The sequence below is a fragment of the Stylophora pistillata genome, chromosome 3 (assembly GCF_964205215.1).
Source record: "Stylophora pistillata chromosome 3, jaStyPist1.2, whole genome shotgun sequence".
In the NCBI taxonomy this organism is placed as follows: Eukaryota; Metazoa; Cnidaria; class Anthozoa; order Scleractinia; family Pocilloporidae; genus Stylophora; species Stylophora pistillata.
The window spans coordinates 17,621,428-17,634,159 of record NC_142521.1 but is presented as its reverse complement, the minus strand read 5'-3'; the positions used below and the strand labels follow the sequence as shown (position 1 = coordinate 17,634,159).

The 12,732-nt window shown below is 36.9% G+C and overlaps 1 protein-coding gene across 5 annotated transcripts in view; it reads right to left on the bottom strand.

Moving 5' to 3' along the window:
* LOC111342739 (sodium- and chloride-dependent GABA transporter 1) overlaps positions 1–12,732 on the bottom strand; it is a 34,046-nt gene that overhangs the window by 9,112 nt on the left and 12,202 nt on the right. For 2 of the 5 annotated variants that reach the window (XM_022949857.2, XM_022949867.2), the window contains exon 2: positions 466–826. In XM_022949857.2, coding sequence (XP_022805592.1) covers positions 466–826 — 361 coding nt within the window. Of the gene's footprint in view, positions 1–465; positions 827–950; positions 970–1,644; positions 1,763–7,424; positions 7,554–12,732 lie in introns of those variants that run through there. The other 3 variants (XM_022949881.2, XM_022949889.2, XM_022949873.2) reach the window with 3 other exon arrangements.

Sequence of the window (12,732 nt, the reverse complement as noted above, 5' to 3'; positions counted from 1 at the left end):
AAAAATTTCGACAAAGCACGCGTCGAACCTGCTCATTTCGAATGACTGAAAGCCGTTTTCAAGAAGGATTCTTTATCAATCAGACAACAAAATTTCCGTTTTGTTTTTGCAAATTGTGAATATTGGGGAAACGCCATCAAAACTAAAAATAACCTTATCAAATAGAACTTTTTGCGATACATTAAAAATCATTTTAAATTTCCATTCACCTTTGAGATCAAGTAAAATAGAAACAAGCTTTCAGACCCGCAATTCAGGATGGACTACACACGACACGAAACTTTGCCGAAACGCCATAAAAATCACTGAACATGCTGGCACAAGAAAATATTTCAATAAGATTCCTATAGTGTTTCTTTTCGCAAAGCAATATGGTTCGATTAGACCGTATTATTTAAATTTGTATTTTAGTAGGTAAATAGATGAAGAACGATGAACAATGCCTCTCAAGAACGATACACGTACCTTTGGCCAAAGGACATATAGCCGCCCACGATGTTACAGGTCCTAAGCTCACGTACTGGCCAAGGGCAAGTTCCATAAAGAACAATGGCATTCCGCATAGAAACAGCATACAGACGTACGGAATGAGAAACGCACCACCGCCATTTTCGAAACACAAATACGGAAACCGCCACACGTTGCCTAACCCAACAGCGTAACCGATACACGCCAGGAAAAACTCCACTTTCTTACCCCATTTTTCTCGTTCTTCCATATTGATCTCCACTTCTACCTTATATTGACCTTCCTCTTCGGGTGGAATATCCCCCTCCGCAGCACCGTTCAGTGCCACTTTCTTCTCGTCGTCTTCCATGTCTTCTTTCTACCAAAATAATAGCATGAATATTGTGTCAAATAGAGTCGTCGACGCCAAAACCTGAGTAGAATTACGAGCCTTAAAACGAATGCACAACACCCAGCCGTGTACTAACGAGCGCGCTTCCTACCTTACGCCATGAATATTTACCTCAGCTCTAACTGGCGTTAGATTGGCCAAAGACACACGCGCGCAATCAAAGCCCTCATATTTGGTTCGTTATAAAGAAACATTTAAAAACTGCGCCCCCATTGGCCCAGTTAGGCACCATTATCTTCACCCCAAATGTTAGTTTATTTCGAAAAACCAGGTTGTAAATTTAGATTATTAACGGTTATAACAGGTGTTTTGGAAAACGCATTCCGAAATGAAGTTCTTATCGCGCGTGGGAAGTTGGTTCGGAATTTTTCGACCACTGTGAAGTATTTCCAAACCGAGTGACGCATAAAAATAATCAGGGTTCTTAAATTTTCGCCACGAATTCACGAAAGCTCCAAGTACAATTTGTTGTGTCAACCAAGTGAGAAATTTTTTTCGTGGTTTTCATTGTTTCGCATCATTTTTTGGCACTAATGAGCGCACAAATTGAAATTTCCCTATGCGGTGTCCTCGAAGGTATTCGTTTTTCTTCGATCCTAAAGTAAAGACGATAACTTTTCACTTTTGAAATAAAATGTAACCACCATATCGAAGAGTGACTGCAATTTTGTATTTCAATCAACACTTATCTAGCAAGAAATTCTTGGTTAAATTCCATTATAATTACCACAAAAGTAAAAGATAATGATCACAAGGTTTCAAACAATAACAGTTTTACGCCTTACTTTGAAATATTCTCTTCTTCTTTCACCAACTGTGGCTGGAAAATGTTTCAAATTTAATTCCTCGATTGTCTAAGTTGCTGAAATGCTTGCCAACAAAACGACAAGACTGTACACAGGCAATACTATTGCTTTTAACATTAAATATGTAAATTCTTTCTCTAGTTTTTAAACATCCTCAGCGTGGGATTAGAGAATAATAACTAATACTCTAAAAGTGGGCGACAGGAAGATTTTTCGTCTCAAAATGGAGATGAAAGCCTGTTGCATATTTCGTTCGCTCTTTAAGCTGATTCGGTATCGATTCATTGACATTTTGAAATCCTTACAAAGCAATATCAGATTATCAATCCCACACGCGTTTTATTCTAAACTCTCAATTATTCTATTACCACCTCTAACAGAAACTTTTGAAGGTTGAAGTTTAGATTTGATAAATTGGAGAAATCTTTGCAAGGTACGTCTGTGAAATGTTAGGAGTTCCGCTCTTACCATATATGGCTCCTCCAAAATTCACACTCTTATCTTCAGAAAATAGCTAATTTAGGATTGAAGGGCGCGTTCAAACCTTCAAAATCAAATAGGGTTGGTTTAAACCCACGCTTCAACATGTTAAGTGAAGCCCATTAAGCAATTATTTCGATGATTCTTGCGACTGTGAGAAGAAGAGAAGCAAATTTTCTTCATACAGCGCGACATCAACTCATCCATCAGTTAAAAAAGGAGTAATACGGTGGATAGTTTAGATCTCTAAATAAATAAGAATATTAACTAAAAAATCCGGTTCTCCAAAATTAAAATTCAGTTGATTATTTCTTTACAAGAAATATCAATTTCTGTTTAGGATTCAAGTATTAACTTAAAAAAAAAAAAAAAAAAAAGAAAAGAGAAAGCTCTTCAATCAATATGGAAGCCTGAATGTCAAATAAGGAATTAAGAAATTATAACAAGGAACTGATCTTTGGGAAGCGCGGATTCTTCTGTCTCTAGATGTGTCAATTAAATAATCACTATATCTCCGAGATGAGCAATTTATTCACTGAATTGAGAACAAAATTCCCGAAATTGCCTCCAATGGATTCAAACTTTAGAAGGTTGAATAAAACTCCTAAAAAATGTAACATGAGTTTCATCCTTATCTACACAACATCTTCCAAGGAACAGAAACGATGTTCACTGCAAAGCACAGAGGTGTGTCTGACTAAACTCATGAGATGCTTATCGATAACAAAAGCTGCAGAAAAAAAATCAAAAATATGTTTACAGCTATTATCACCTTGCTGTATCTGGCATGTAACTGCTTTTTAAAAAAGAACTTGCAAAGGGATGCTTGAAGAAGAACTCAGAACGAAAACTATTGAGATCACTTTCAATTTGATAAGAATGAAGCCGCAATTTTCAACTGAATTTCGAAATTAATCTGGGTTTGCTTGAATTTTTTCTTTATTTTTTTTCTCCGCTCTGTGATTGGTTCAGAAAACTCGTGCTACCACTTTTCACCAATCAGAATCAAAACCCATAACTTGGTCACCCGCGTTTTCCCGCGCTCGAGATGGTCACGTGTATCTGGTTACTGGTTGGCTCCTGGTGATGTGAACTGTTGTTGTTTTGAAATATGGTTACGGTTATCATTTTTGTTTTGGTTTTTGAAGGAGACCGCGGCATATCAGCTCGATAGGGAGAAAAAGAAAAAGAGCGAACAAGAGATTAAAATTCAACAAAGATGGCTACGAATTGAGAAGATTAAAAGGGATCACAAATAAGGATTTTAAAAAAGCTGTTCTATCCTTTGTTTTTCAACACGCAACAAAGGCAACGTAGCTCAACAAGTTTGATTAGTGTGGCACATTCTTTCCACTTATCTGCGTCTCAAAAATAACTCGTTACTCCATTCCTTTCATTTAGTTCAAGCCAGTTTCATGGCCGCGAAAATTTCCAAAAGAAAGGTTACTATGGACTCAGAGATTTAGTACTTGTAGAAAATCCAACTAATAAATTCAAAGTAATCAGTGGTTTTATGGTTCGCTCAGTAAATACCCATCACTTCATTAAGTTTTATCGATAAGATCTCCAGCTGCATTTCATTATTCACGCGATCTGATTTGGAGAAGCCAGGCTGGTGAAGAAAATTTATCTATTGAGGCATGGAACATGTAAGGCCGGTCTAGAGTCTGACGAAGTCTTCGCTACGGAGCGGAAAAAAGGTGTCGTTACCTCAGCTTAAATTTTCATGGTGACAAAAATTACACTAACGTAAGCAATGGAGATGAACGCGATTAAAACATCTAGAGCTATAAAAGAGATGCAAGTGAACGTATCTCAGTCTGCTGTAAACATTCGGCGAAGGTCAGCGAGCTAGTTATAATCCTGCGGTCATACATTTGATTGATAGATAGATGGATAGATGGATAGATAGATAGTTTATTTGTAAAAAGCTTGCAGCCACTGAGCTGAATTGTGTATTTACAATGAAGTATAAAATATAACTTATAATAGTAATATGATAGCATTAAAGTCATAAATAAATAATATTATTAAAAACTAGATCATTGGATAATGCAATTCAAGACTTTTTATTGGCTTAGCCATTATGGTATATGAGCCATTATACAATAATCTAATATCTGTACATTGTAACATCAGGTTTCTTCTTACAAAATAAAGCCGAGAAGATTTGTCTAATATCTTGGGGGCGTTTTTTTTAATAAAACAATTATTCCACTCGCGCTTGTTGGATATGAGATGATAGATAGCCAACGAGGCGCGTAGCGCGTAGCGTCTCGTTGGCTATCTATCATCTCATATCCAACAAGCGCGAGTGGAATAATTGTTAAATATCCTATAAATATGATGAAAGCTTGAACTGTTAAAATATAAACAACGGCATCGATCTCATTTACAAAACTCACCGAGCACTAAAATTCGTTGTTAATACATGATCTTAATAAAAAACTATTTTTGAAAGGCTCGGTCCTACATTTGGGAATCGCAAAACTCCTTTTGCACCAGAGATTATAACACGACGGCCCTGACGATTGAAGCATTTTATGTAAGCGATGGGCCGGGTCATTAGCAATCGAGAGGAAGGTCTTTGCATTTCTTACAAAAAAAGATGGAGATCGAACGTAAGTATTTTTTTTCCTTCCTGGTAAGGTGTGAGTAGGAAGAACTCTTGAAGACAAAGGGAACTCTTTTACGCCGATTCTGACTGCCACCAATCGCACTTTCAGCCCTGTATTGTTTCTAGAAGTCAATCATCGCTCCAAATATGTCGTTAAATATAACCCTACTAAACACTACATATTGCTTCCAAGTATAATGAGAAATCGGATTAAAAAGTCATTGAGATTTTATCATTAACATAATTATCCTTTTTGTCATTATCATCAATATTACAATTATTACTATTGTTATTACTATTATAATTATTCTAATTGTTATAATTATCATTAGTATAATTTCAGAGCTGAGCAAAGAGTTTCCAGCAATCTGATTGGTCGATCGGTTCCTTATATGCCGTTATATAAACCGCTCCACGAGGTTTATACAAAATGTTAAAATAAAATGTTACTAATATGTCATGATTTTAGAAATTCCTCTGTTGTTCAGCTCTGAAATTATACTAAAATAATTATTCGCCTCAGGTTCGGTGAATATTGTCGAATAATCTCCTGAACTTCGTCTCGGGGTTTATTCGACGATATTCACCGAACCTGAGGCGAATAATTGTTAATTATTGTTAATATTATTATCATTAATATCATTATTATTTTCAAATTATCAAGACACGCCACTAACACAAAGAGCGAGAATCTTCTAATTCTCAATTTTGATGTTTCCACACTTTCTCTCTCCTTAAAGTTCCTTTTCAAATTAACAAATGGTAAGCACCACAGCGTACACTATTGAGTTATGGATGCACGCGGGAGGTTGCTAAGCACGAAAGAAGGGTAAGAGTCGCGCGAGGCGATAGCCGAGAGCGACTCTAGCTTCTTGAGTGCTTAGCAAACCTCCCAAGTGCATCCATAACTCAATAGTGTACGCTGTGGTGTTTACCATTTGTTTTATAACATAACATTGATACACTGTAGCTATAGAGTTCCCTTTTATTTAACAAATCTTACGTGACCAGAAAAAACAAGCGCGCGCGGTTAAATAGTCTTTGCATTTGCTCACGTCAGCAGCATACACCCATGGGCAAATGGGGGACGCTAAATTGACCAATCAGAGCGCGCGCTTTACTTTGGTTATGTTATAATGAACCTTTTTACAGCCGAACTTCAGTATGCATATTCTCCATCCTGTTATCTATTCACGTCCTAAGGTGCTGCCAAGGAAAATTTGTTTAACGATAAAGTGCTTCTTTCGTTGGTGATCATTTCCTTTATTCTTGCGACCTTAAAGCGTGATTCTGGGCTGATAGTGTAAGGAGAAATTAGATGCTGGTCTCATGCGTATCTCCTGGGCACTGACTTAGTCACGTGAAGTATAACGCCTAAACTCACGTGAAAAAAAAAAATTTTTGAGATAATTTTCTTGCGCATTCGACCCAAAAGCTTTGTCTTAAATCTAGCCAGCACTTGTGGGACGCGTTTATTGTTTCTCTTAGTTTAGTTAACACATGCAAAGGAGAGATAAATCAAGACTCGAAGCCTGTGCACACTTCTTAATCGATAAATTTTTACTTGTGCCATGCGTTTATCAAGAAAGGCCCTCGATGTAACTTTCTGGTGCGACAGATCGTGCGTGAAAGAGATAAAAGGTTTCGAAAGGCCAGGTCTATCTCACTTTCAAATTGAAAAAAAATAACGATTGTCTTTTCAAATCTTCAAACTATTGTAGATTAAAGGAAGCCGAAACAATCAAATCGCTTTCACGTTTATTTTTGACAGACGAATCACCCGAGCTGAATTCTCACTGGAAGTTCTTCATCACCTCTTGAGAATAATCATTGGTTACATCAAATAAATGGTTCGAAATCGTTCGTACTTTGGACGTATGTCGCGCTCAGTGCTTTAACATAATGATTGCTTAAACGTTTGTCTAACCAGTCATAGTCAGAAAACTTTGCAACACATCTGCTACAACGTTTATCAGCTGTTTTACACCTAACAAACCAAGATGTTTTGCATGTCGGAGTGATTGATCGCATGAAGATCTTCTGAGTAAAATATCCAAGAGTACGTCACTATCAAGCTGTAACAAAGTGAGTCAACTGTTACCAGCTCGCATTATTTGCATTGAATACAAATGCTTTTAGTTCGTTTTGGAATGAGCTCGAAATGGATGTTATCAAAATAAACCAGGCCGTTTTAGCTTGGCTGGTGAAGGAAGGCTTATTCCGAGCTTATCTCTATAAACTTCAAAGAAAACTGAGTTTATTCATTAGGGTTAGTCACGTAGAATCCGGCACCATAATTTGCACAAAACGAACACAAATGCAGAAACAAAAGAAATACAATAATTCATGAATACAAAGTTACAAGAAAAGTATACTTTGCAATACTTTGTTTTCGGGAGAATCGCTACCCACAGAAGCGCATTATCTTTAAAGGTAACAAATAACCATTTCTCCGTCGGACACAAAACCATACATGAAGTGTTTTCGTTCAGGGTATTAAGTCTAATGGTGCAAGATTTACGACTTAAAACAATCGCTAGGCGAAATAAAAAAAAGAACGCAAATTGTGGATGATAAAAATAGTTAAGCGTTAATTTCAATCGTCTGACCCCAGCTACATTAATCACTGATCTGTGCAAAAATCATTCAAAACAAAGCTTACCTACTCAAACCGGACGGCGAAATACGGAAATGCCGCTCCAAAAATTGAAAACCTACGCAAAAAGAGGACGGATAACACTTTTGTGTTTGTATCGCATTGAAAGGAGTGCAAAGTTTTAATTAGTAAAGTGAGTGCATTGTTTTCAAACCCCTGCGTTCATAATAAATTCAACGGCCATGATTATCACTGGCTGGAAAAAATCGTTTGTGTGCGGAAACTTCTCACCAAAACTTCACACAAAGTGTTATGATTGATTAAACTTTTTAATAATTCAAATCGTGTACATCCAGAGACGAAACGAAGGGTAAAATTCGAAAGAGCGAGAAAAAAGTTTTCAACAGAGGCCTCACAGATTCGACGTCATAATATTTTTGTTTTCGAACTGAAGAAGTGTTAAACGCTGCAACATAATCATATCTAACTAAAAATTATGACCCACGAAATAGACATTCGTTTGTGGCGCGAATTAAAGCTATCGATCTCCCAATATTTCATGCGGTAGATCTTCGAAGCGTCCCCGTTTTAGTCTCAATTAGCTTCAAAAAAACGCTGATTAGTTTACAGACCGCCTGCAAGACTAAGGACGCGTGTTCTGATGGATCGCAAAGAAGTTTCTGTATTACACAACAGAAAAGGGGTCAATAAAAGAAAGCACGAGAAACGTTCAGTAAAAGCAACGACTGTCTATCTCCACGGTTTTTGAATGCTTCTTTTTCTTCGGTCAAATAACAGATCTGCATTCAAAATAAAACGAAAAGCATTACTTCAAGACCACCCGAGCAGAATCACCTGCTATTACTTTAACCAGTAATTTAAATAACAATTCTCTCAAAGAATGTGAAATAATTTTCTCTGTGCAAAACGTAAGGGTTTCCTACAACGGGTTTCTGTAGCAATTAGCACAAGACAAAATCAACGTCTACTATCAAGGATCACAACTAAAAAAAAAAAAAAGAAATGACATGTAAAAAAGTAGGCCAGCATAAGTTGGACCTAAATGGGCATCATCTCAGCTGGTAGTACAAATCGTAACATCTGCGTTTGTTTGCGTTGAACAAAGTTCGTGACACGACTTACAAGTAGCCAAAGCTAAATTTTTTTCTGAACAAAAGAAATCAAAAGCTTCACATCAAAATTGTTTGCAAATGTCTTTAGGGATGAACTAAGGTTGGAAAACTCGACTGAGACGCAATCGTCTGAACTTGATGCAATATCGGCACTTTTAAAAAAGGGATATTTTAATTTCAGCATCGTTTATCCCAAGGCGCTTCCTGAAGTTTTCTACACGCTAGGTTTAAGTCAAGGTTGTTTACACTAGATACATTCAACTTGAAGCAGCTATGTAACAGCAAATTATTGTTAAAGATTTTGCCTAAAATTTGAAGATTGTCATTTACAATCCGTTACAATCTACTCCGCATCTTTAGCTAATTTCGTTGAATCGTGATCTATGGTTACCTCTCCTTCTCTTCTGTGTTTTGAAATTTTACCGAGCTCATGTACTGCAGTCTCTCGCTAAGTTATAGTAGTTTCAAACGTAACAAAATATACCGTGACCTATCCTTTTTTAAAATTCCTGCAGTTTTTTTTTTTTTTTTTTTTACTTAGACGCTTTTGTGTTAGACATCGTTTATAATATAAACTACTAAATATAACAGCGCACTAGTAAAAAAGAATAGCTCGTGGACAGTCTGACGCCGCACTGTCTTAGCCAAAGTATCCTTTCAAAATTTTTAGAACATTACAATGAATAAATAAATCCCGTTCACAAATTCAAATCGTTAGAGGTATGCCACTAACAATCTCCAACCACACATTCACGGGTTACCCTTTTTCGGTCGCAAGAAAGATAATTGACCTATTGTTCATTAAAAGCCGAAATAAACCAAGTTTGAGTTTCAGAGGACCTGACTCCAACTGAGCGGAAATCATAATGAGCGAATCATGTTTTGAAAACCGTACGTAACCACAACGCAGTAAATTGACGGTGAAGATCTTTCACCACCACGGAGCACTTAACCTCACGCTGAGATATAACTTGCAGTTATCTTTGTCGTAAGCCTACACGAAAAAAAGGGCGAGGAAAATATCCGGCGATTTTGACCAAACATGCTAAGTTCATAAGGGTATTACATGTGTTATTATGCAGCCAAACATTTCCACGACTTAGTTTCACTTTTGCAAGAACAAAACTAACAATCACGTGCGTTTGTAAAGAAAGCATTGGGAAGTTGGCCGCAGCTTGTTCATTAATTAAATAATTCATTCATTCATTCATTTGTTTAGTCATTTACTCATTCATTCATGTGTTTACTTATTCACTCACTCACTCATTCATTTGTTCATTCATTCACTCATTTGTTCATTCATTTATGTGTTTATTCATTCAATACCCCCTCATTCAAATCATTCATTTGTTCATTCATTCACTCATTTGTTCATTCATTTATGTGTTTATTCATACAATAACCCCTCATTCAAATCATTCATTTTTTCATTCATTCACTCATTCACTCATTTGTTCATTCATTTATGTGTTCATTCATACAATACCCCCTCATTCAAATCATTCATTTTTTCATTCATTCACTCATTCATTCAGTATGAGAATTGTGAATGGACCCAAATTTAGCTTCAGTAAAGCCATGGAATAGAAGAGAGGGGAGTGGGTCCCGGTTTATAAAAAGGACAATCCGAGGGACGTTAGAAACTACAGACCAGTGACAGTACTGAGTACAGTGGGCAAAGTCTTCGAACAGTTACTGGTTAAACAGCTAACTAGTTTCACGGAGCCTCATCTTAACAGAAACCTGACAGCTTATCGTAAGAAAAATAGCTGTGAGACCACCTTAGTTAAGCTGGTAGAGGATTGGAAACGGACACTGGACAACAAACACGTGATCGGAATATTACCGACAAACCTTTCGAAAGCATTTGATTCACTTCATCCGCCATTATTGTTAGCAAAATTGTGGGCCTATGGTTTCTCGGAAAGTGCGATAGACATGATTAGATGCTACTTCACAGAAAGAAAAAACAAAGTGCGGATGAGATCAGGAGATTTTAGTGAATGGAGAGAGACAAGCAGAGGCTGTCCACAAAGATCAAACATAGAACCCCTGCTTTGGAACATATTCCTGAACGATCTCGTCCAGAATATTCATGCGGGTAGGATTGCTATGTACGCTGATGACCATCAAGTGTACTCTGCTGGTGAGAAGATTGAGGATGTAGAAACAATCCTGAACGATGAGGGAACCCGTACCTCTGAATGGTATCAGCAAAACCTACTCAAGTGTAACCAAGATAAATTTCAAGCTATGAGTCTAGGACCAAGACACAAGAAAAAGAGAATGAACCTAAATATAAAGGACATTAACATAAAATCAAGTTCCGGGATTGATCTTTTGGGAGTGGCAATTGATGATGACTTGAACTTTACTAAGCATATCAATAATGTCTGTACTAAGGGGGCAAGGAAAGTAGGAGTACTTATGAGGTTTAGGAATTTAATGCCTACTGACGCTAAATTAAAAATTTTTTAAAGCTTTTATTTTACCCCAAGTTACATATTGTCATATAGTATGGCACCATTGTCGCTCGTCAGACGAGAGAAAGCTTGAAAGGCTGCAGGAGCGTGCAATGAGGGCTATTTGCTGTGACAGGGCTAGCACTTATGAAGCACTTCTAGATAAAGCAAGACTTCCAACGCTATGTAATCGCAAACTTCAGGACATGGCTATATTTATGTATAAAGTTAAGACTAATTTAGTCCCACCATATATTTCTGAACTTTTTAGTTGCGGCATAAGTAGGTACAATCTTAGGAATGCAGACAATTTCTCCTTACTAAGATACAACACGGTTACATACGGAAGACATAGCTTACGGTACATGGGACCTTATATTTGGTCAAAGCTCCACAATTCAATCAAAATGGCTGACTCTCTAACTGTACTCAAAAGTCAAGTCAGAGTCCTTGACCTATCAAATGTTATATCGAAAAATAATTGTGAAAATTGTGAGTTATGCAAAAATTAATTTTATCAATTTTATATTGTTTGTATATAGTTTTTCTTATTACTATTATTATAATTATTAGTTTAGTTTACGTAGTAGGTGTCCCCAATTAGTTTTTACTTGTAAAAACTAGAACGATTGACACGTTAATAAAGTTATCCATTCATTCATTTATGTGTTCATTCATACAATACCCCCTCATTCAAATCATTCATTTGTTCATTCAGTCACTGATTTATTAATTCGTTGCTTCCTCCCTTCACTCATTCAGTCACCTGATCTTTCATTCATTCACCCAATCATTCATTTGTTCTTTCATTCACTCACCTCATTCATTCACTCACCTCATTCATTCACTCACTCATTTATTCATTATTTCATTGATTCATTTCACTGACTCGCTCACTCATTCATTCATTCATTCCCTCACTCACTCACTCATTCATTCACTCACACATTTATCCACTCACTCACTCACTCATGTATGTACCAAATTAACTTGCCCCCTTGTAGAAATAATCTGCTATTTACCAAGAAGGGAGCATGTAATTTTGTACTTTTTACGGTTTAGTCCTTTAAGACACATTTCTACTTACACAACCATGGTCAACTTACTCTAACCCTGACTAGTCCCTCTGATTCTCGCTCTCCCCCAATTATCTTACTAACTACTAACTAAACTCTTAAGTACCCAACCCTTTCAAAAGAACCTCACAAATGAACAACAACGCATTTAATGCTTCCACTCAACCGAGTCAATCTTTGACTGTGAAAAGCCAAAACAGGAAGTTTCGCATGAGTCCAAACCAAGGTCAGTAGACAAACTAAGCACGTCCACTTATGGAAATTAGACAAGACAATCACAGTTTGTCACTCATCGTGACAGCCTAAACCTAGATTACTTCGAACTTTTAATTTATCTAGTAACTACGTGCTAAATACACTCGATTGCGAAAAACAACTGACACCTAAAAAGCACGATTTATGAACGATGAGACCCAACAGCTTTAAGGGAAAAGTTCGTCTAGCTATATGATCAGTTCTTTACTCTTGAAAAATATTTGTTTCTGATAATTCTCTTCATTTAGTAAAGCGTGGTGGCTTCCAGGGCTCGACACTAACGGTAGCCCACTAGCCACAGACTAGTTCTGTTTTGGCTACTGGTTTTCAATTTCCACTAGCCAGTTTGGCTAGTAAACAGACTGAAATTGTCTACATTTAAAAACATCTAAGATGTCACTAGCCACCTGGCTATTAAGTTGAAAAGTTAGTGTCGAGCCCTGGCTTC